The sequence below is a fragment of the Anolis carolinensis genome, chromosome 3 (assembly GCF_035594765.1).
Source record: "Anolis carolinensis isolate JA03-04 chromosome 3, rAnoCar3.1.pri, whole genome shotgun sequence".
NCBI classification, from domain to species: domain Eukaryota; kingdom Metazoa; phylum Chordata; class Lepidosauria; order Squamata; family Dactyloidae; genus Anolis; species Anolis carolinensis.
The window spans coordinates 42,434,621-42,458,396 of NC_085843.1; the positions used below are offsets into that span (position 1 = coordinate 42,434,621).

General features: G+C 40.3%; 1 protein-coding gene across 1 annotated transcript; it reads right to left on the reverse strand.

Annotated features, from left to right (window-relative positions):
• Positions 1-1,680: 1,680 nt before the first annotated feature.
• tbx19 (T-box transcription factor 19) lies at positions 1,681-18,822 on the reverse strand. The gene is made up of 6 exons (XM_062974513.1): positions 18,484-18,822; positions 10,719-10,983; positions 9,140-9,274; positions 7,195-7,256; positions 6,367-6,428; positions 1,681-1,922 (listed from the first exon to the last, which is right to left on the reverse strand). Exons 1-6 carry the CDS (start codon positions 18,678-18,680, stop codon positions 1,681-1,683), a joined length of 963 nt encoding a protein of 320 aa, XP_062830583.1. The 5' UTR covers positions 18,681-18,822.
• Between the last annotated feature and the right edge of the window lie 4,954 nt (positions 18,823-23,776).

The window sequence follows — 23,776 nt, forward strand, 5'->3', positions numbered from 1 at the left end:
GAAATGCTAAACACGCCCTGCTTTTCTTTTTGTTTTGTGCTTACAAAATAACTCTAAATCATGGTGACTCGCTCACTGGGTTTATGAGGAGTGTGACTTGTTCATGCCAGAGACCTAATCCAACATTTAAACCAACACAGCATAATATTTCTCTACAACTCATTCTGCCATTTCAATATATTGATACGGATTTCTACTATGCGCACAGGCCAGGGGCCCCTCTACACAGCAAAGTTATAGCACTTTGATTCCACTTGAAATATCATGGCTGCAATCTGTAAAATCTTGGGATGTGTAGTTCAGGAAGGGGCATTTAGAATTCTATCAGAAAGCTGTAGTATTTCCAGAAACTATGGATTCAAGAACTCAATGAGATGCAGTCATGGCACTTAGAGTGGAATGAAAGTGCTATAATTGTGTACTGTGTGGAAGGTATCCAGATCTCTATCCTTTTGCAGGGCTAAAACAGGGTTGTTATGTGTTTTCCGGGCTGTATGGCCATGTTTCAGAAGCATTCTCTTCTGACGTTTCACCCACATCTATGGCAGGCCTCCTCAGAGGTTTTGAGGCATATTAGCAGTCTCTGAGGATTCCTGTCATAAATGTGGGCAAAACGGCAGGAGAGAATACTTCTGGAACATGGCCATATAGCCTGGAAAACATACAACAACCCTGTGATTCTGGCGATGAAAGCCTTCGACAACACACTTAAAACAAATTGCCGTTTGATGCTTCCAGGACAGAAATGTTGTAGAATTAGCCTTTAGAGGAAGGATTCTGACAGTTAATAAGATTTCTGAGCAGCTGCTGCTAACATGCAAAGGAAATGTTTGCTTACCTTGGTCCTGGGGTATTCGTACCACTATTGTGTGGCACAGGGACCAAGTTGGCATGGTGACTAGAGGGCACAGGAGTCCATCCTTCAAGGCCTGAGGAGACCTGAAGCTCATTGTTTGTACTGTCCATCAAATTCACTTTTATAGAAAAAACAAAGAATTGTGCAATGATAATGGGTTTCTAACAAGTTTGTCTTAAAATATTGTGTCGGTTTGCCCCAGAAATACTCAGAATATTCAGAAACTAGGATGAAATAAACCTTCAGCTACAGAAGGACTACCTCTAACATCCAGATTTTGGAGTAGGGCTCTGAAGCTATAGCCAGCCAGCCAAATGGTAAAGGAGGTGTAATCCCAAACGTGAAGAATCAAAGGGTTCATCTCCTTAATGTTACTGATTGATTCTGAGATGATTCATGGGGTCACGGATTGCTTGCTCAATTCCACTATACCATTTCCTAGATGCACTTACTTCTGATCAGTGCACATTTTATAGGTGTCACATGGATTCAGCTTTAATTCAAGAAGAGGTATGTGTTTCAATAGAAGGAATAAAGATTCTCTTAATTTAGAGAGCTTGCCCAAGGTGAACCAGTGGCTTTCCAAAGACAAACAAACATAGGCTCCGAGCCGGGCCTCGAACTCATGACCTCCTGGACAGAGTGATTCATTGCAGTGATTGATTACAGCTGCTCTCCAGCCTGCGCCACAGCCCGAGCCCAACTTTAGGTTGAAGTTGACCAAAGAGTCACACTGAAAGACTGACAAATGCCTAGGGAAGTGTTCTCTCAGAATATCTAGGTCCTCCAGTGTAACTCAGTGGTCAATTTCCAGCAGAGATTGGTCATAGTGTCGTGATTGAGAACATAAAGAAAGGAGAAAATGACAATAACTTGCCTGATGGAGATGGATTTCTCTGCATATAAGGAGGAGGATAGGGAACAGCTCTGTGTCCTCGAAGGGCTGAATAGTGTTCACAACCATGATGAGAATGAGAGGCAGGCAGAGAAAATGTCCCACTGTACTGATAGCCAGAACCTCCTGCTGCACACATGGCATCGGGATTGGAAATCAACCAACCTCCCACTACAGAAACATTGAGAAAACAAATGTGAAGGAGGACTATAATGGGATCATGCATATTGATCTAAACAAGAGTAACTTCTTGTGATACAGCTCATACTGTCTTGTCAGAATCTACCAGTTATTGTAGCCTCATCCAACTACTCATTTCATCCTTTTAGGGACTTTGAAACTATTACTTGGATCCCACTATAACTATTCCTAAGCTTTTGGTGTGGTTTGTTGTGATGGCTCTTTGGTTTCAAGGGCAAATGTTTCTCATCTCTGATTTTAAAAAATAATAATAGAAAATTTTATGCTACAGTACAAAAGTGTCATTTCACTGATCCACTGATGCACTAAAAGTCTGAGCAAAATTGAGCAAGAACAGAGAGGAGCAAAAGATACATTTCCAGTATTTCTTAAAATTAGAAAAAAATACTTGAGAGTGAACATAAAATGTTGCATCTGGTGCTAAAAATTGCCAGAAAATAATCCCGGACAACAGAAGTGTCATCTATAAAATCCCTGAGAACTACAACAACAAATACTACGATCTCCTGTCATCTTTATCTCATCTGAAGGAGTCCAATGTCGTATTACCATACTTTTTAAAACTATTTTGAAATAATTTATCATGAGCAAATACCAAATGACTCATTGCTGTTTCAATCGTATATGTACACACACACACACACACACATATACACATACATATATGTATCTTAGAGTAACTTATTATAGTCAGCGTTGTTTGTTTTATGCCATCCAATCCAGCTTACCTATCTGAACATATCCCCCTTTATGAACCAGTTAGAGCGTTATGTCTGGGGAGGTCCTGCTCTCGATCCCACCGCCAACGCAAAGCGCGATTGGTGGGAATAAGAGACAGGGCCTTCTCGGTAAGGCCCCTCAACTCTGGAACTCCCTCACAAGCAAGATTGCATTGGCCCCCTCCCTCCTAGTGTTTAGGAAACTGTGACGCCTCAGGGCAGCGTGAGCACTGGGAACCAGACACGGAGGCCAATAAACAATCTAATATCTTTATTAAAGAAATAAAGGAGACAACCAAAAATAAGCAGAGTATATAGTCCAGCAATAGTCCTTTCAGAAAAGGTCAAATATAGTCCAGTAATGTGAAAGTAGATGTCCAGTTAGAGTTCAAAGTTTTAAATCCGATAACCGAAACACACTCAAACTTCTAGGCTGTTTGAGTGGGGATTACAGCAAGGTCTGTCAAAGAGTTCCAGGTTTTCAATCCGAGGCTAGGATACAAGGCAAGGCAAAGTTAGTCGTGGTAGAGCTGAATCGCTGTCCAGGCTTGGCAGGGAGACGAGATGCAATGCCCGGTCTACACAAGAGTAGCGCATTGCAGAACTAGAGTCGATGTGAATTCCTCAACTGACATGTTGAACACTGCAAAGGTCAGTCGGTGCCCAGAATTTTTATGGGACTACAATCTCCCCTCCAGCCAGGTGTCTGAACACTCTTTCCCAAGGGAAAGTGGACTAAAGTTAACAACTTGCCAGATGCAATCCTCCCGGGAAACTCTCAAGGGAACTGGCTTAATTAACACTTGCTCTCTCCGCTAATCTAGAGCTTTTTCTCTGACTCTGCTTCTCCGAGCGAGATGTTTCCCAAAACAATCTTTGGTCAAAAGGAGCGCTCTCTGGAGAACCGGGCTCTGGCTCAAGGGTCTTTTTAATTAACTGTGGGCTAAAACTGTCAACAGGGGACATCTGGAAGGGAGCAGAATCTTGCGGAGTCAGCACAAACCCCATATCTTCTTCGGTCTGATCCATAATGGCAACGGGGTTATGACTCAAGGGTCTCTGAGACACTACAGAAACAACTCAAAACCTGGCTATGCAAGCAGGCATGCAGTGAGTGATAGTACTACTGCAGCAGCTAAATGATAACAACGGGTTTGGTCCAATGTCTAATATGTCTAAAATGTTTTTATGTCCATGTTTAATTTTTTTTATTAGTATAAATGGTTCTAATTCAACTACATATTATTGATTTGGAAATGTTATGTATTGCTTTGTGTGTGTGTGTGTGTGTGTGTGTGTGTGTGTGTGTGTGTGTGTATATATATATATATATATATATATATATATATATATATATATACAAAAGCTTGGGGACCCGGTGATGTTCGGGTTATTAGAAGAAGGCATTGTTTGTTCTGGGATATTAGGTAATATCACTGAAGTTTGATCCAGATCCGTCATCGGCTGGCTTCAGTGCTTTCTGAATAAGGTTGAACTACAATTCCCAAATTCCCAGGGCAATCACCCCCAAACCCGGTCAGTATTTGCAGTTGGCATTGTTGGGTCTGTGTGTCAAGTTTAGTCCAGAACCATCATCAGCTGGGTTCAGGGCTCTCTGGATAAGGGTGAACTACAACTCCCAGATCTGAGGCCAGTCACCCCCAAACCAGGCCTGTATGCACAGTTGGTCATGCTGGGTCTGTGTGCCAAGTGTGGTCCAGATCTGACATCAGCTGGGTTCTGTGCTTTCTGGATGCAGATAGACAACAACTCCCAAAATTGTTGTAGGCCAGCCTGAGATTGGCCCCATTCAGCCTGTGATTGTCCCTGCACCTGCCTTTGGTTTTGGGCCTGAGATGCAGCCAGAGCCTGAGATGCAGCCAGAGTTTGTCCGAGTGGATTCTGGGACTAGAGACAGAATGGTTGCAAGCAGGCAGTTTGAATCACATTCCTTACAGCAGTCAAGGTCGGATCTCCAGGTGCCAGATGGATATTCTAGTTTAGATATAGGAGCTGATAAAGTGGTGAAGGATAATGAGTTTGACAGGAAGACAGTGATAACTCACCAGAGGAGGGAACTGGAGTTTGTGAGAAGAAGTAGACGTTTGCTTTTGAAGCAAAATAATGAGCAATCTTCCCATGGAAAAAAGGCCTTGAATTTCGCTTAAAAAGGTTTGCTTTCTCTGACAAAGCCAGAGGTGGTAACATTGCTAATCCAAGAGAGAAAGATCCTTACTCTGTGTTCCTGTGCAGCCTTGTATCTTGCTTCAAGTTCCAGCCTTGCTTCTGCCTGTGATTCCAGTTGAATGTTCCAGTGACTTTGCTGTTTGGATTTCTATTCTAGCCAAGACCGTGGCTTTGTGTTTCAGCATTGACTTTGTACCTTGGACTACCTTGGAGTTTGATTCTGCATTCTAGCCTTGTTTTCTGTGTTTCCAGTTCGCCTCATGTTTTGGAATTAATCCTTGATATCTTGTTTGGATTATTCTTGATACCTTTCTTGGGACTTACTTTGATATCTAATTTGGACTATGTTTTGTGAGTGACTTTTATAGACTCTTGCTTCAAGATTTTCAAGTACTTTGTTCTTGTGGACTCAAACCCATTTTATTGACTTTGAACTTTGATTTTTCTATTGCTTGCATATAATCTTCAATAAACAGCTTTTGTGCTATATTCTGAGGCTTCAGTCTGGTTTTGAGGTGTCTACGCAGCCTAGGGGTGCAACAAAAATCAAGATCCATTCCCTAAACCCCTGGAGTATGTTCACTTGGTCAAGGGTCTTCTCTGTGTTAAGTTTGGTCCCAGTCCATTGTTGGTGGGGGTCACAGTGAAGGTACTACAAGTCCCATTTTCCGTAGTAAGTTTGGTCCAGATCTATCATTGGTTGTGTTAACAGTGCTCTTTGGATGTAGGTCAAGTACAACTCTTGTAAATCACAGTGAATTCTCCCCAAACCTCTTGTTCAGTTGCTGATCATTTCCTCTAACTGTGTGCCATAGGAAATGGTAGGAAAGGGTTAAGGGTTAAAGTAGAGGCAGTGGGCAGGATCATGCAAATTAAGGAACCCTGGGATGTCCATTCTGGAGGAAAAACAGAACACCTAGGATGAAATTGTCCCTACATGAAAGCCTTCACTTGGGTGGGGGGCAGAATGGTGTTTGTGGAGGCCACTGGCAGGGTTTGGGCTACATGTTCATGGCACTCACTATAACCTGCGTGTCAGTGGAGGGAGGCCATTGGTGTCTCCTGCTCAGTGGGAACTATAGCTGTTTGTGGCGGCAAGAGGCTGTCTGTGTAAGTGGACACCTCCTCCACATACACACATACACATTTTCACTTTTACTATGTGTATAGATTTGGCATTGAATTTTTGCCATCTATTATGTTGTACACTGCTTTGAGTCTCTCCAGGGGTGAGAAAAGCGGTATAGAAATGCAATAATAAATAAGTAATGAATCAACCACCAAGTTGATTCTGAACAACATACTATGCCATATCATGAAGGGAGAAAAGGTATAAAAAAAGAAATTAGAATTTAGAGTAGAAGTAGCCACTGGAAACTGAAGAAACCTTCTTGAATATAGCAGATTATTTATCCTTTTTATCTTAGTTATCCTAGCACTGAGACAGTTTGTAATATCTCTGAAACATCTAGTACTGAAGAACAGTAAGGGGCTGCCACAGAACTTACAGTGAGAATATGTCATGTGCTGACTTTCAGAGACAATATCCGAAGCATCCTTGGTGTGGTTTCTGAAAGACAGTGACATTAAAATTTAGTGAAACTATCCTCACATTAGTGACACTCCTGTTTGTCCAAAAATTCAGCAAGTAGTTTTTCCCCAGCCTAAGGTACAAAAAGTTGTGAAAATGAAACAGGAGAAAACCAGGATATCTTTTAAGGAAAAAGTGACAGCTATTTTAATTTCATTGACTCCAAATGTATGAATGAATTAACACATTTTAGTTCGTTTTTACCTAAAAAGGAACCAGTTAAAATTCTCACAAGAAAAAATTGTAGAGATGGAAAAGTGAGTGGAAAGTGGTTAATATGTTACTAATATGTCAAAATGCTTTACAAATCTAATATAATTTGTTTACATTGGAAGAAGGTAAGGAGGGAAGGAAAATAAAAGAAAAACGATAGCAACAAACATAGGGACCTCCCGACACATTTACCCGGGCTGGTGGAATTAGACATTAGACTTTCTAGGACTGTACTCTCAAATCTTTGTGACTCAATTAACAAGTCTGAATGTTTTGCTTTTCCCACATTAATTTTTTTATTTAAGAGATATGAAGTTTGTTGCAGCAAATTTATGATGAAACATGCAAATTGTAGGAAATTCTTATACAAGACAAACCTTACCCAACCAAATTTCACTCATTCCTAAATTTTGTTTCACTTAATACCACAGACAATAAAACTGGGAGATGAAGGGCAGTGACTTTCTGAACATTCATCTCAGCATCATAAACATAAGAAGTGACATGAGACTTACTAAACTAGCAAACTTACCTTTCTTTTGCATCCAAAAAGGCTTTGGCAAATGGGTTGTATTTGATTTTGAGCGCCGTTATCTTGAGATTAGGCACACACAAAAAGAAAGATGTTATTAACAAGATCAACGAAGTCCATACTATCAGATACTATTAAATGAATTCACATATTAAAAGAATCACACTTAAAAGTAGTTTTAATTGTTTTTTAAAAATTATGGAAAATCTCCCTTTCCCAGCAGACCTTTTATCTGTTTGCTTATTTATCAAGACACATGTTCTACATTTATGTAAAATATCCAAGGTTACATAGGAATTGGATTAAAACAAACAAACAAACAACCATTTATAAATATATATGTTATAAAGTATATATCCTGTATCTCCCTGTCTGAACCATCAAAGACTACAGGTTCATAGTAACTGCCCTGAGTCCCCTCAGGGTGAGAAGATGGGATAGAAATAAAGTTTATTATTATCATCATCATCATCATCATCATCAGGAGAGGTCTCTCTCTAAACCCCATCACCATTGCAAGCACAGTTGGTAGGATATGAAAGAGGGCCTTTTTGGTGGCTGACCCTAAATTCCAGAATGTCTCCCTCGTTGTTCTTCCTGTAGCAGGCTAATACCTTTCTAGAGGATTTTTTTTAGAGGTATGGTCCATCACAGAACAACAGATCATAGTAGAGATCATCAAATAACAATAATTTTAACATATACATGCATATCTACATTAATCAAACAAACTGTTATCTCTGACACTGCATGCATATTAAAATTAGTAACTTAAAATTCCTCATTTAGTCTTGCTATTTCTTCTCATTTAATTCTTTCTTAATATAAGAGTTCACCACAACATTCAAACAACAACACACAACATATTACAGACTCGAAACCCCTATCCCACACAAAATAAAACCTCTTTCCCACACTCGTGCATCCTTCACCATGGCTTCCAACACTGAAGCACTATGAAGCTTTTGAGCCAATTTGTCTATCCTTTTTTATAGTAATCCTAAATTCCTAATGGTGCGCCTCTATGTTACTGACTCTCCATTCAGATATGCCATGGCCAACTTCCACTTTTCCAAAAAGTCCTCATTACTTTTGTTCCTCCTATTATTGGTTAGTTTGGCCATTAGCATACATTCCTGCATTCTTTCCCTCCAATCCTTTATAGTTAAACTTTTTCCTTTTCCAATCTTTGGCTATGGTTAAGGCTAAAAACTTTTTGTTCAGACAGGCTTTTAAAACAAAAAGAACAGATTAGGTGGTGCTGTATTGGTTTTACTGATCGGCCAAGACTTCTTGGCAGCTTCTCCTCCGGAGGCAATGCTGATCTCCTCCAGACTGCTTGGCCGATCCTGGCCGCTTCTTCTCGGGAGGCAAGAGAGCTGGCAGGAAGGGAAGGGAAAGGGATGCCAGAAACTTTTGATTCTCTCTTGCGATCTTGCAAAAGAAGAGAGAGAGCGGGGTTCTGGCTTGCTCCTCCCTTCTTTTTGCATTCATTCTTTAGCTGGCTGAGCTTCCGCATTGCAATAGCGCGGGTTCCACACTCTTCAGGGCGGCGGCGGGAAAGCGCTGAGGGTAATAACTTTCAAAAATCACTAATAGTTATGAAACGTGCCTAATTTTGAATGGGGACTATATTTAAAAGTACTATTGCAGTGTGGCTTTCTAATGTATATAATAAATATTTATTCCTATACGTTGTTAATTTTTAATTCCAAAACGTCATTAACTTTGTGGATAGCCCTCGTACAATAAAGAATTCTATATTAACACTCACCTTTTTGCATATTTTAATTGTATTGCTCTTTTAAATTGTGAGCCACTTTGTGTTCCAGTTGTGGTGGGAAAGGCAGGATGATGGTGGTGGTGGTGATGGTTATGACAGGAGGAAAGAGGAGACTATTTTTAGGTGTTTCACCTTGTGACTTTCAAAATCTATTCCACCTACCTCTTCATTTTGGTAAGCAGTCACAGCAATGAACTGAGTCTCAGGAAAGGAACAATTCATTACCATCCTGTGTGGACCTCCTACTCGAATAATATGAACTTGAGGCTCATATTTGTGTAGAGAATTCAGCATAATCTGTTGTGAGAAAAGAGGAGATAGGCAGAGATAACGATAAGGAGCTACAGTGGATCTACTCTATTGTAGGCCCAAATCAGGGTCCACTTAGTGCACTATGCTCATTTAATGATCCATTCAATGAAGAGTTGCCCTTTTTTCAAAACCACATAGTGGAAACAAAGAAAGGAGGATGTAGGTCTCATCATAGATATGGAAGCTTACTGCTAATCTTTCCATTTCACCCATGGAGATGCATGCTTTGGGAATGCTATAAAGGAAAATGGGCTAGGCTACGCACCAAATAATTGTCTAAGCAAAGTCTTCCCAAAGCATTTGACTCTGAGGCTACTTGGAAGTAGAAATATGGGGCCTGCTTAGAACTGGCAGCTTTCCTTTCCCAATGAAATAGTAGTGGTAACATTATTTTCTTCCTTCCTTCAGCAACATTGTACCTGTTGTCTTTTCCCTCCTATCTACATCATCTGTGCCCAGCATGGTTATGGCTACACAGTTATGAAACAGGATCTTAGCTTTACTCCTGATATTTTTAACGACTTTGGCACTCCACTTTGTATCTCAACCAGCAACACAGAATATTCTACTTTCCCCCATTTGATGTGATGCTGGGCATCATGTCCTCCTTCACAAACTTAGTAAGAACTTGCATTGATCAAGACTTTACATATGGCCGTGACAGCACAGAAATGACCACCAAAAGACCAGTATAGATGTAAACTGGATAGAAGACCAAAAACTAAGCTTTTCTGGTTGATGGGTTTACTGACAGGTTGTTCCAATATATGGTTTTTTTAATTAAACAAGTCAAAGGCAGCACGTAACATTGTTGTCCTTTAGATGGATATTAAACAAACAACCCAACAAAGCCAACTTTCCTCTTTGCGATTTCAAGGGTCTCGGAGAGAATGCCACTTATTTTCTGGTACAGGTAGATGCATTTTATTATTATTCCAAAGGCCAAAGATGATTCAATAGATTATTGATAATTATCATGAAGCAGAAGCAAGCAGGGTAATTATTTCATTTAGGAGAAGCCTTTTATTCGAGTGCCTGACTATTGCCAACATTCCACTTACACACCAAACGGCATGGGGGAGAAAACAAAACCTTAATATCTACAATCATTTCCCCCTTCTCTGAAGTCCTGTGTAAAAACCTCAACACACAAGGCAAAGTATGGGGTGGGGGAACGAAATCCCTGATGGTTAAACCACAGCACACTCTGTCTCTCTTAACATCAAGGAGTCCATTAAAATCTGAAAGCTCCAATTAAGACCTGTTTATTCCCTGTTTACATTTGGACTCCATGGAATAATTGGCATCTGTGGGTGAAGAGGCCTCTAAGGGCCCTTCTAATTGCATAAATGCACCCTTGATATTTCCTCATTGGTACAAGGCAATGATTCAAGCCAAGAGAGATGTACAAAACATGATGGCGCCGTACCTGCCCGTTGCCATTCAGCTTGTTGGTGAGCTTCACTTTGCTAAAAGACACAACGGCCTTCATCCAATGGGCCCCAAAGTTAGGAGAGTCGGGATGGATATAGACACAACTGTGATTGGATGGCTCTGGCTTTCCAGCTGGTACCCATTCTCCATTCACATACTTCCAGCGGTGGCTGTCAGTTGGAGCAAAATCCAGAAGAAAGGAATACATGGCATTAGGATCTAAACCGGAGACACTGATCTTTAACACAGGGAACATCCGTCTGGAAGAGAAACATGACATGAGAAACTGATTGAGAGTAGAGTCATTTCAAAACTAGAAAATAATTAATTTGAGTATATTGATTCAATAGACTCATTATATAAATCAAGAAGAGCTAATTGAGTTTTTGAGGCTCCGAAATTAAGGCCAATAACTATATTGCTGTTTGAAGGCTTGACATACTCTTGTTGAAAACTGATACGCAACCATCTCTCCTCTCATTGGCACAAATGATGCAATGAACCCAGCATGCCTTGCAATTAAGGCATGTTTCTAATATGATTGATAGATTTCCTTGGTACTACTGAAAGTATTGTTCCAGATGTGGAGACTTTATATACTTGTATATAAGCTGATTTCATATATAAGTCAAGAGCAGGTTATGGAGCCAAAATTATTGATATTGATATCATCTGTGGATATGTGAAGGGTCATTGTGCAGGGAGTGAAAAGCGCTAGTGCTTCAGGTGGCCACTACCCTTAGCCACTATCACTATCATTTTTCTACCAGGCTTTCAAAAAGGCCTTTCCCACTGCAATCAGAAGAGATTATTCCCTTTTTTTTGAATAAATTTTTTTGTACAGTATTAACTCTTATGTGTTTTAATTGTTCTGTAACCCGCCTCGAGCTATGAGGAGAGGCAAGTAAAAAATATCATCATCATCATCATCATCAGGAGCACCCAGAGGCGCAAAGGATTAAACCCTTGTGCTGGCAGAATTGCTGACCAAAAGGTCAGCTATTCAAATTCGGGGAGCAGGGTGAGCTCCCGTCTATCAACTCCAGCTTCCCATGTGGGGACATAAGAGAAGCCTCCCACAAGATGGTAAACCATCTGGGTGTCCCCTGGGCAACATCCTTGCAGACAGCCAATTCTCTCACACCAGAAGCAACTTTCAGTTTCTCAAGTTGCTCCTGAGATGAAAAAAAATATATTATTATTTTCAAAAGAAATTATCCCCAACTCTGAGTGGAGGGGTGAAAGGTGAGAATTGAAAGAACTTAAGAGAAGCACTGACATCGTGAAGTGCACATGTTTTCAAATCATTTCAGAAAACAAAACACTGCTACACTTTACCTAGCTTAAGTAGTAGATTAGTCTTGACTTGAGCTTTGGATCTGATGCTTAGCATGCTGGCTTGGAATTAGTCCAAGAAAAGCAGAGCCATATACGAAATCAACAAAATGAGATTTAACCCAAATCTGAGAGTTGATGCATGTTCTTGATTTCTATTTCTCAACTCTTAACAATAATAGTTCACTTAATTAGCTTATGATATTTTTGAGTTTTTCTGCCACATTATGGCTGTGGTTGCATATATTCACCCTGTTATTCACTATCAAATCTATTTTTCCCCTAAGAATCTCATTCCCAAACTCCTTTCTGGGGAGACTCTGATTACATTTACAAGCCCCATCCATGCATTGACAGAATATATGTAACTATGTAATGTTATGTAAATAGAAAATACCCTCCCCCTTCCAAATATTGCTCACCAGATTTTCAATAAACTCCCCATTCAAAGCTGCAACAAATTAATAGAGGTCAAGGACTTAAATGAGTACATTATCCTTTTTCCCTTTGAGGCATTTGAAAAATCAGCAAAGGGCACACGTAATAGCTATGGATTACTTTTGTCAAGGGCTCAATGACAATACATTTTGAATTTTGACCATTCATTTCAAACAGACTAATGCCATAACCTTTTACAATCACTGTTATGTCAAGTCAATAAAACATATTTTAATTTAAGGGAAGTTATATTTTTCCAGCATGTTATATCTATTTGCAGAAACCACATCCTCTAAAACTTGGGATGGAAAGCAAAATAAAATGCCAAATACAGTAATGGCATGGAAATATGACTTGCTTGTCAATAACCTCTAGAAATCCTAGATTGTTCTTTGGGAACTGTAACCCCCCAAAGCTTTTCCACATTCTGGTTTTCCCTCTTCCCATTCCATTTTAGTTCACTAACTGTATAGCATCATCATTATATGCTTTCCCCCCCATCCTTGCTCCACATCATTAGTTAATGGTGGTAGGAAAGCCAGAAAACTCACGGGCCTGGAATAATGGAAAACAAGGTTTTTCCAGTGACATGAATAGGCTGCAGTGCACACCATTCATCTCTTCTATGTCAAGACATGGGAAACATCAGAAACTAAAATAGTTTAGCCTACAATGATCTATGATGTCTGAATGCTGAGAATTATGGTCTGTTTTAAATTGAGGTGGGTAACTTTAGAGGATCCGGAGGCATTTTCCTCGTACCTCAAACCTAACAGATAGTAACAATAATGTTACTTTTGTTATTTTTTTAAACCACTTGTATTCAAAGAGAGTTTCGTTATGAAAACAAGATGTGGAATGGGATCACCTTGTTCAAGAGGACAATGATCCCTCTAAGACAGCATTTCTCAACCTGGGTGTCGGGACCCCTGGAGGGTCGTGAGGCAGTGTCAGAGGGGTTGCCAAAGACCATCAGAAAACACATATTTCTGATGGTCATAGGAACTCCTTTGACAAAGAACGCTGAAGATCTCTCTGCCTGTTTGGCCCAATTCTACAATTGGTGGGGTTCAAGGGGCTCTTTGATTGTAGGTGAACTATAAATCCCAGCAACTACAACTCCCAAATGTCAAGGTCTGTTTTCCTCAAACAAAGTGTTAACTTTTGGTCCAGATCCATCATTGTTTGAGTCCACAGTGCTCTTTGGATGCAGGTAAAATACAACTCCAAAACTCAAGGTCAATGCCCACCAAACACTTCCAGTAGTTTCTGTTGGTCATGGGAATTCTGTGTGCCAAGTTTGGTTCAATTTAATCATTGATGGAGTTCAGAATGCTCTTTGATTTTAGGTTAACAATAAATCCCAGCAACAACTCCCAAATGATAAAATCAATTCCTTCCCCCAACCCTACCAGTGTTCAAATTTGGGCGTATTGGCTATTTGTGCCAAATTTGGTCCAGTGAATGAAAATACATCCTGCATATCAGATATTTACATTATGATTCATAACAGTAGCAAAATGACAGTTATGAAGTAGCAACAAAAATAATTTTACGGTTGGGATCACTATCACATGAGGAACTGTATTAAGAGGTCATGGCATTAGGAAGGTTGACAACCACTGCTCTAAGAGTTTTCTAGGCTGTAATTCTGCCAATTTAATTCATGGGTAATGGGGGCCCCAAAGAAATGCTTGGGGTGCATGAGCCCCCTGGGCCATGCAATCATCAAATCATATATTTGGGAGAGACCACAAGGGCCATCCAGTTCAACCCCATTCTGCCATGTAGAACACACAATCAAAGCTCTTCCAACAGATGACCTTCCAGACTTTGCTTTAAAGCATTCAGAGAAGGAGACTCCATGGAGAAAGAATATTCCACTGTCAAACAACTCTGGAATATCTTTTCTTGAAGTTTGAACCTGATGCACCATGTACTAGTCTCTGGAGCAGCAGAAAATAACCTTGCCCCATCTTCAAGATGACATCCTTCCGAATATTTAAGCAAGGCTATCATATCACTTCTTTACTTTCTCTTTTTCCTAAGCTGATCCTTATAGGGTATGATGTCCAATTCTGATTTAAACCTTAGCTTATTCTAGAACCATTGCCAAAGCAAACCATAACTCCTTGAACTCTGATGTCCTGGCTAAGTGGCATGATTAATATTTCACCAAAAGCACATACCCCTTGTTTTCTCCTTGGGAAGTCTAAGCAGCCTCTGGACTGGGGTTTTCCAAACTGTGTCAGCTACAGTGTGTAGCTTTGTTGTGCAAATGTTATAAAAAAAACATTTCAGTCTATGTGAAATACAGTGTTCCCTTGCTACTTTGTGGTTCACTTTTTGCGCCCTCACTGTTTCACGGTTTTTAAATAAACAACACTAACATAATATTATAAATCATCAAAAATTATGATTTACAGTGGCGGTGGCCTCAGTCAGGTGCAGGCGGTGGGGCGGAGAAGGAGCCCAAATGGCAGCGAGAAGAGAATGAGGCGGTGCCATGCTCCCCTGCCTCTTTCTTCCCTTCTTCCCATCCTTCCTTCCTCCCTCCCTCCCTCTTTCTACTTCCTTCCTATGGAAAAGCCTAGCTTCCCTACTTCATGGATTTTCCCTTATCACGGGTGGTCCTGGAACATAATCCCTGTGATAAGTGAGGGAACACTGTAATTAATAACTCATATATTTTTTAAATACAAATGAAAGATTTTCATGAAATATATTATGTCCCAGTGGTGCAGCGGATTAAAGTGCTGAGCTGCTAAACTTCCTGACCTAAAGGTCAGTGGTTTAAATCCTGGGAGCAGGATGAGCTCCCATGTTTAGCCCCAGCTTCTGCCAACCTAGCAGTTCGAAAACATGCAAATGTGAGTAGATCAATAGGTACTGCTTCAGCAGGAAGGTAACGGCGCTCCATGCAGTCATGCCAGCTACATGACCTTTGAGGCGTCCATGAACAACGCTGTCTCTTCGGTTTAGAAATGGAGATGAGCACCAACCCCCAGAGTCAGACACGACTAGACTTAATCTCAGGGGAAACCTTTACCTTTAACTTTTGTTATTACAATTTATATATGTGTCTGTATCTCTTATTGGAAGTTGGTTTAACCTCTTGTTTGCTAATAAAACTGAATTTAGTGTGTCACAAAATGATGCATGTCTAAAAAGTGTATCATTAACATGACATTTTTGAAAAGCTCTGCTCTAGACTTTGGGATGGTGAGGAGAAGGGAGGTTTTCCTCTGTCTGCCCAGAAACTGTTTCAAGGAATGGCCCCATTGGTGGTAGAGGAGACTTTCTTTTAAAGGCAAATAGATTTGGAGATTTTTGTGCATACCATGTCATGGAGGGAAATAGTCAATCTACCCTTTCCCACACATTTACCCACACCACAGTAGTAAGGCATCTTAGAAATCCCCAAGGAAACTGTTTACCAGAGAAGAAAGGCACATAACACACATATGGTTCAGGGTACAAAACACAAAGACATGACTTTGGAAGGATTACAACTCCTAGAATTTCAGAGCGGCATGAACATGTAGATCCCGAAAGTGACTTTTCTAGGCTCTACCATTTATCTAATAAAGAACACATACTTTAATTTTATTCAACACAATATTTGCCTCCCATTTATCATGTTATAATAAATCACAGGTAGTCCCCGAGTTACAAACATCCAATTTACAAATGACTCATAGTTAAGAATGGGGGTGAGTCAACAGAAAGTGAGAGAAATCTATCCCTAGAAAGAGAAATTCACTCCTGAAAAAGTTATCATGGGGAAAAGGGGTCTCAACTAAAGCTTTATACCAATCCTTGTTTCCATGACAAGCCATTTTTTTCAAAATCCAATTATCACAGGGACAGAAAGTGAGGTGAAATCTCCTGAACAGGGGCACAAGCAGCGAAACAAACACCACAGGGTGTTATTCCTTCTCAGTGTTATCCAAAGCTGATAGATAGATTTAACTGGACTTAAACTTAAAAATGTACCTGTTCCAACTTACAAACCAATTCACCTTAAGAATAAACCAACAGAACCTATCTTGTTTTTAACTTGGGGACTGCTTGTATATGACATTAATGACTGATATTATGAGCTATACACAAAGTATTATATCTCTGCATACTAACAGAGAGAAAATGGTTCATGTATTCATGTACTACGTATGGAAGAACCAACCCAAGAGTTTCCCAAATCTATCCAAGTGTTTGTCTTAACAAAATATCTTGCTATCAACTGATGTATAAAAGTTGTACACTTTATTCTAAATATTTACAAACTGATAAACGTCCATACAGGATGTAATGTGAGCATTCTTCCACATGTGATAAAAGCACACCCAGCCTGTATAATACCTTATTATTTTTGTTTTATTTTAGTACCATGATTGGCCTTTGCATTTTGTAAACAGATCCCACCCCGATACTTGCTATGTTGATGTTAATTAGAAAGTATTGGGGTAATTAGGTAGTTGTGACAAAGCAAAAAGATTCTGGAGAGCAACTCACAACGCAATTCAAAGAATCCTTGAAACACAATTCCAACCAGAACAATTTTTACTTGGAATGATTAATATAAATCTAGAAAAAGATAAAGATATTCTCTTCCAGTACTTAACCACCGTGGCTAGAATTACATATGCCTGGCACTGGCGAACTGAGGAACTCTCATTAGCTAGCAGATGGTTAACAAAGATGGTAAAAATTATGAGTGTGAACCAACTATCAGATATACCTAACATATTATCAAAATAAAGCTAGACAAGAAACGGATTGGACACCTTTGATAAAATACACAGAACAAGAAAAAATTAAGATACTAATTTGACCCTACAAAGGGAAAGTTTAGACCCCTTGCGTTTCAGAAATGGAGAAACCACCAGTATACGAGTAGCTATCCAGTAACTTCAGACTTCCCTTGCCCAAAATACAGAAGATTGGAAGCTCTCAACGCCCCTTCCCGACCCCCCGACCTCCCCCCAGCCACTCCCTATGACCCCCAACACTGCCCCCTAACCTCCCTTCCCCACCCTTTTTTTCTACCCACTATCAACCCTTCCCTCCCTCTTTGCCCTTTGTATCTACTTCCCCTTTGGAAATACCATAATAAAAAAAAAAAATTTAAAGGAAGTATTGGGGTGGGATCTGTTTTGATCTGAAAAGGTTATCAATTAAATAAAGTGACCTGTATACATTCATAAAGTCAACTCCACACATTTTTTAAAAAAAAACTCTACACATGCATCATGCCAATGTATGCCTCACATTGGCCTGAAAGAAAAATACTGCCTTACTTTCATCTATTTACTTTCTGATTCAATTGGTACATGTACTACATGAACATCAATAACTGCATGCACATCATCCAGATACAGTAGAGTCTCACTTATCCAAGCTAAACGGGCCGGCAGAAGCTTGGATATGTGAATATCTTGGATAATAAGGAGAGATTAAGGAAAAGCCTATTAAACATGAAATTAGGTTATGATTTTACAAATTAAGCACCAAAACATCATGTTATACAACAAATTTGACAGAAAAAGTAATTCAATATGCAGTAATGCTAAGTAGTAATTACTGTATTTATGAATTTAGCATCAAAATATCATGATATATTGAAAACATTGACTACAAAAATGGCTTGGATTATCCAGAGGCTTTGATAAGCGAGGCTTGGATAAGTGAGACTCTACTGTATTTCCTAAATCTACAGGAATTCTTAGTGCTGAAAAGATAAAAATACTTGTGCACACACATACACAAAGTCTGTGGGCACAATTCCCTAGGAAGGCATCCCACGGCTGCTCTACTGAAATGGCAGTGCATAGTGTGTTTCAATGTGCTTCTCCCATTCACTTCAGTGGAGTTTGAGCAGACATATAACCCTCATGGGCTTTTGACCAACCTAAGTGCAGAGTTAGCTGCTATTATGCACAAAGTTCTTTTCCCCTAGCTTCTTGGTAGGACAAAATCATACTCACCGTCCGTTCTTTGTGACAATCATCTCATTAGTAACTTCTCTGAACCTTTGCCAGAGAGAAGCGTCCTCCAAGACCACCTGGAGCTGTTTCTCTGTGGGGTCTCCTTTGTCTCTTCCTGCCTGGAGTTCATTCTCCACCACGTTGAGCAGCCGGGAAACAGTGCAGTCGCTATGTTTCTTGCAGCTCAAATCGGTCATGGTGACCTTACTGTCAGGAACTTCTCAAATGACTTTTTTTTTCAAAAAAGGGGAGCAATGACAACACAGATTCAAACCTAAACCAATCAATTAACTACCATGGAGCAAACATGCTCCTCTCAGCCTTTTGCCACAGACTTGTTCTTTCTCCTCTCTCTGTCCCAACGAGAGGATGACACCTGTGTGTCAAGGTTTTAACATGCACACACAACCATTTCCTAATTACTGACTGTCAGGTGGGAGGCAGCCCGATTAGGCAATTGGCTGTCTCAGAAGAAGAATCTTCCATTCACATCACTCGGCTTTTATCTTTTCTGAGGAGGGTCTAATTATTCCGCTCAAGAACTATATTTCCATTAATGAAAATGGTTTAATGTCTCAACTGAAACAATCAATGGGAAGCTGGTCCGTACAGATGCAAATTCCTGCTTGAAACGCAAAGAGATAAACGCATGCAAAAGCAATCTGTGGGGATATGTGGGTCTTTGGATGCAAGCAAATATTTGCCTATTTACGTATTTGTATTTTGCTGTACAAGCTTCAGCATCATCATAAGACCCTTCTTTTGTGGCCATACAACAACAGAAGACAACTTGTATGAGTTTCCAATGTTTGAAAATTAAAAATAATTCAAACTACTTCATGTTTAAAATTAACCATTCTTAAAGGGCAAAGAGGACCAAACTTTTGTGTGATTTTGTTTTCTCAAATCTGTTCCATCACTTTCTGTTGCCCCCATACTCAAAACCAAGAACTAGTTTACATAGCCACCCTGACTATTGTTGTTTGCTTTTATTTCCTCACGAAAATTTAGAGACCATAGAAGGGTTGTTTGAAAAACTCATCATGAACCCAAAACCCAATATGGAAACAGATTGTTTGAGTCTTCTAAAATACATTTAAATGTATTAAAAAAATTGGAGTGGGGGGGAATGGAAAGTGAGAGACTGCAAAACTTGTCAAATGTTACCTAGTACATTTGTGCTCAAATTTTGCTTGCCCTGAATGTCATGTTTTCAATCTCCCTCCTGGTCAGAGGGGAATTTAGAAGTCATGAGTTATGAGGAATGGTGCAGGTATCATCAGACCCTTGTAAATGATAACTTGTAGAAACTGGAGAACCTAAAGTGCAATATACAGCCAGCCCTTGAGGCACAGGATTCCTGCAAAAGTAAAGAAAAAGTAAAGAATAAAAAGCACTTTTTAAGCTTAGAGAACACAAGTCCAAGAATCACTAGGTCCTCCAGGTTGAGTCTATGGTCAACATCTAGAGGAGGTTGACCATATAGTCACCATAGAAGTCCTACAATTTTTTAGCAAGAACAAATTAATCATATTTACAAGAGTCTAAACCAGCAAATGCGAAGAGTCTGCTGTACATTACACTTTAGGTCCTCCGGTTTCTACAAGTTATCATGGGGGACATGGAAAGAGCCTCCTCGAAGATTGAGTAAATCCAGTCAGGCGTCCCCTGGGCAACATTTCTTGTAAATGGCCAATCTTTCCAACCCAAAAGCATTGCATCACTTTTAAACATTTTTTAACATTTTAAATGTGTTTTATCTCTCCACAAAGGGATGAATACCAAAGGTCTTTTTCAAGACCATTGCTAACAATTATGTCTATTAATATAGAAGGTTTGTCACTTGCTAAGGAAGAGCTATTAGCCAAAATGTCTGAGGACATCTTGTGTGACATCTTATGCATACAGGAAACACACAGAGACATCACAAGACCAAAAATTCTTGGAATGCAACTGGCAGTGGAACAACCTCACAGACAATATGGTAGTGCCATTTTTGTACGATCTGGTATAAGCAATATCTGCAACCTCTCTTACAGAAGTGAACAACATTGAAATCCTATCTGTGGAACTGGATAGTTGCAGTATATTTTCACTCTGTAAACCACCTGGGGTTGATTTCTATTTTACGCCCCCAACCAATTGCCACAATCACGAAGCCCATTTTGTTGTGGGAGATTTCAATAGCCATAGCTGTGTCTGGGGCTATGACGAAGATGATAGAAATGGCGAAGCAGTTCTAACGTGGGCCGACAATAGTAGAATGAGCCTCCTTCATGACAGTAAATTACCACCATCTTTTAATAGTGGCCAATGGAAGTGGGGTTATACCCCTGATCTGATTTTTGTAAATGAAAGAATAATCCATCAGTGTATTAAAAGGGTATTAAACCCGATACCCAATACTCAATACAGACCAATATGCTGAATAGCATATGCAGCTGTAAGACCAAAAAGTGTCCCATTCCGCAGAAGATATAACTTCAATAAAGCTAACTGGACAAAGTTTACAGAGACCTTGGAAGCAGCTATTTCTGATATAGAACCTTCTATAGAAGGCTACAATCTCTTTGTAGAAACTCTGAAAAGATCCTCAAGGCTCTCAATCCCTACAGGGTGTCGCACAAGCTACCTATCAGGCCTAAATGAAAAATCGCTAAATCAGCTACAGGAATATCTCAGACTATTTCAAGAGAATCAATACACCGATGAGACTATAGCAGCAAGCCAAAAACTATCTACAACCATAGCTAAAGCTAAGAAAGACCGCTGGATAGAGCTGCTTGAGAACCTTGATATGTCCAAGAGTAGCTGAAAAGCCTGGCAATTGCTGAAACACTAGGATAGTGACCCTCTGGTCAACTATGGACACGCAAACGTGACACCAGACCAGATAGCTCACCAGCTAATTCAGAATGGGAAAACCAATCACAGTAGAGTAAAGATGAAAATCAACAGGGTGCCAGAACTTGAAACCCACCAGTTGTCATCTCCTCTAAACCTGGAAAAACTCAGAGAAGCTATCAAGCGATGTAAAACTGGTAAAGCACCTGGCCTAGATGACTTAATGATGGAGCAAATCAAACATTTGGGGCCTAAAGCTGAAAAATGGCTTTTGAAATTCTGCAATCAATGCTTGGCACACAAACTAAGATCATTGCCATTTTAAAACCTGGTAAAGATGCCTCCAATGCCAGGAACTACCGACCAATCTCCCTCTTATCTATATGTATATGAGAAGATGCTATTAAATCAATTAGGACCTGTCATCGAACCTAAGCTTATTGCACAACAAGCAGGTTTCAGACCAGGGAAAAACTGTACAGGTCAGATTCTTCATCTGACTGAGCATATCAAGGAAGGCTATGAGAAAGGCTGCATTATGGGAACAGTTTTTGTGGACGGCAGCCTATGACACAGTGCAACATAGAAAAATGCTGCATAAAGTCTACCATATCACCCGAGACTATGACTTTACAAAAACTGTCCAGACCCTCCTGGAAAACCCCAGCTTCTATGTGGAGTTTCAGGGCAGGAAAAGTAGATGGAAAGGGCAAAAGAATGGTTTACCCCAAGGAAACATTCTTGTACTGACCTTGTTTAACATCTTCACGAACAATCAGCCACAACCACCACTCACAAAGAGCTTTATATATGCTGATGACCTTGGCCTAACAACACAAGCAAAAGATTTTGAAACAGTTGAAAGCCAACTCACTAATGCCTTGAAAGATCTCTCCAGCTACCACAAAGAGAACCACCTTAAGCCTAACCCTGCCAAGACACAAGTGTGTGCTTTCCACCTACGTAACCGTGAAGTCAACAGGAAACTGAAAGTTACCTGGGAAGGCCAAGAGCTTGAACACTGTTTCCATCCTAAATATATTGGTGTCACCTTAGATCAAACACTAACATATAGGAAACACTGCATGAACACCAAGCACAAAGTAGCTGCATGCAATAACATCCTGCGGAAACTGACTGGCAGTGCATGGGGTGCAGACCCATAAGTAATAAGAACATCAGCCCTGGCCTTGTCTTTCTCAACTGCTGAGTACGCCTGTCCGGTCTGGCACAAGTCTGTCCATGCAAAGCAGGTGGGCATAGCATGGAACGAAACATGTAGAATAATCACAGGATGCCTTAAACCTACACCTGTTGATAAACTCTATAAGCTAGCTGGCATTGCCCCCCCCCCCCCCGATGTACGACGGGAAGTTGCTGGTAACAGTGAGAGAAATAAGGTCGAACATTGTGAAAGCCACCCACTGCATGTCTATCAGTCTCCTCCCAGTAAACTTAAGTCAAGGAGGAGCTTCATGAGAACCACTACTCCTCTTGATGTTCCCCCAACAACAGCAAGAATGTCCCTCTGGACAGCTAAACCAGGCAATCCCAACTGGATGCTCAGGCAAGGAAGAACCCCCTCCAGCACATGGCCGGCCCAGAGAGAGATAGGCAGAGACCAAGAGGAAAGGAAGAGAGAGAAGACAAGAAGGGCAGCGTAGGTTGATGCTTTTTTGCTCTCTATCTCTGATTGTTATCCTGTGCCTCCTCCTCCCTGAAAATTTGGTGGGGGGAAACCCATGTTCTTTCTTGAAAGGAATTTCGAGAGAAAAGGGGATTGTTGGGAGTTGAATCAACCCTGTGAGGTAGGCAAAGTTGAGAGGTAATAACTCCAAAGTTTATCTAGGGTTCCTGTTATTATTATTATTATTATTATTATTATTATTATTATTATTATTATTGACACAACGACGTTGTATGACACAACAAACAAGATAGACATGCTGGATTTCGTTTCACAAAACCACAAGTCGAACACTTCACAAGTGTCTAGGACTGTGTGATGTATTTATTATTATTATTATTATTATTATTATTATTATTATTATTATTATTATTATTATTTCAAAGGCTGGATGGGCATCTTTTGGGGGTGCTTTGTGCTTTTCTTGCCTGGCGGAAGGGAGTTGGATTGGATGGCCTCTGGGGGTCTTCCAGTAAAATAGTAGTGTTAGTAAAGGTAAACGTTTCCCCTTGCCATTAAGTCTAGTCATGTCTGACTCTGGGGGGTGGTGCTCATCTCCATTTCTAAGCTGAAGGGCCGGTGTTGTCTGTAGACACATCCAAGGTCATGTGGCCGCCATGACTGCATGGAGCACTATTACCTTCCTGCTGGAACAGTACCTATTGATCTACTAACATTTGCATGTTTTCGAACTGATAGTTTGGCAGAAGCTGGGGCTAACAGCGGGAGCTCATCACATTCCCCAGATTCAAACCACCAACC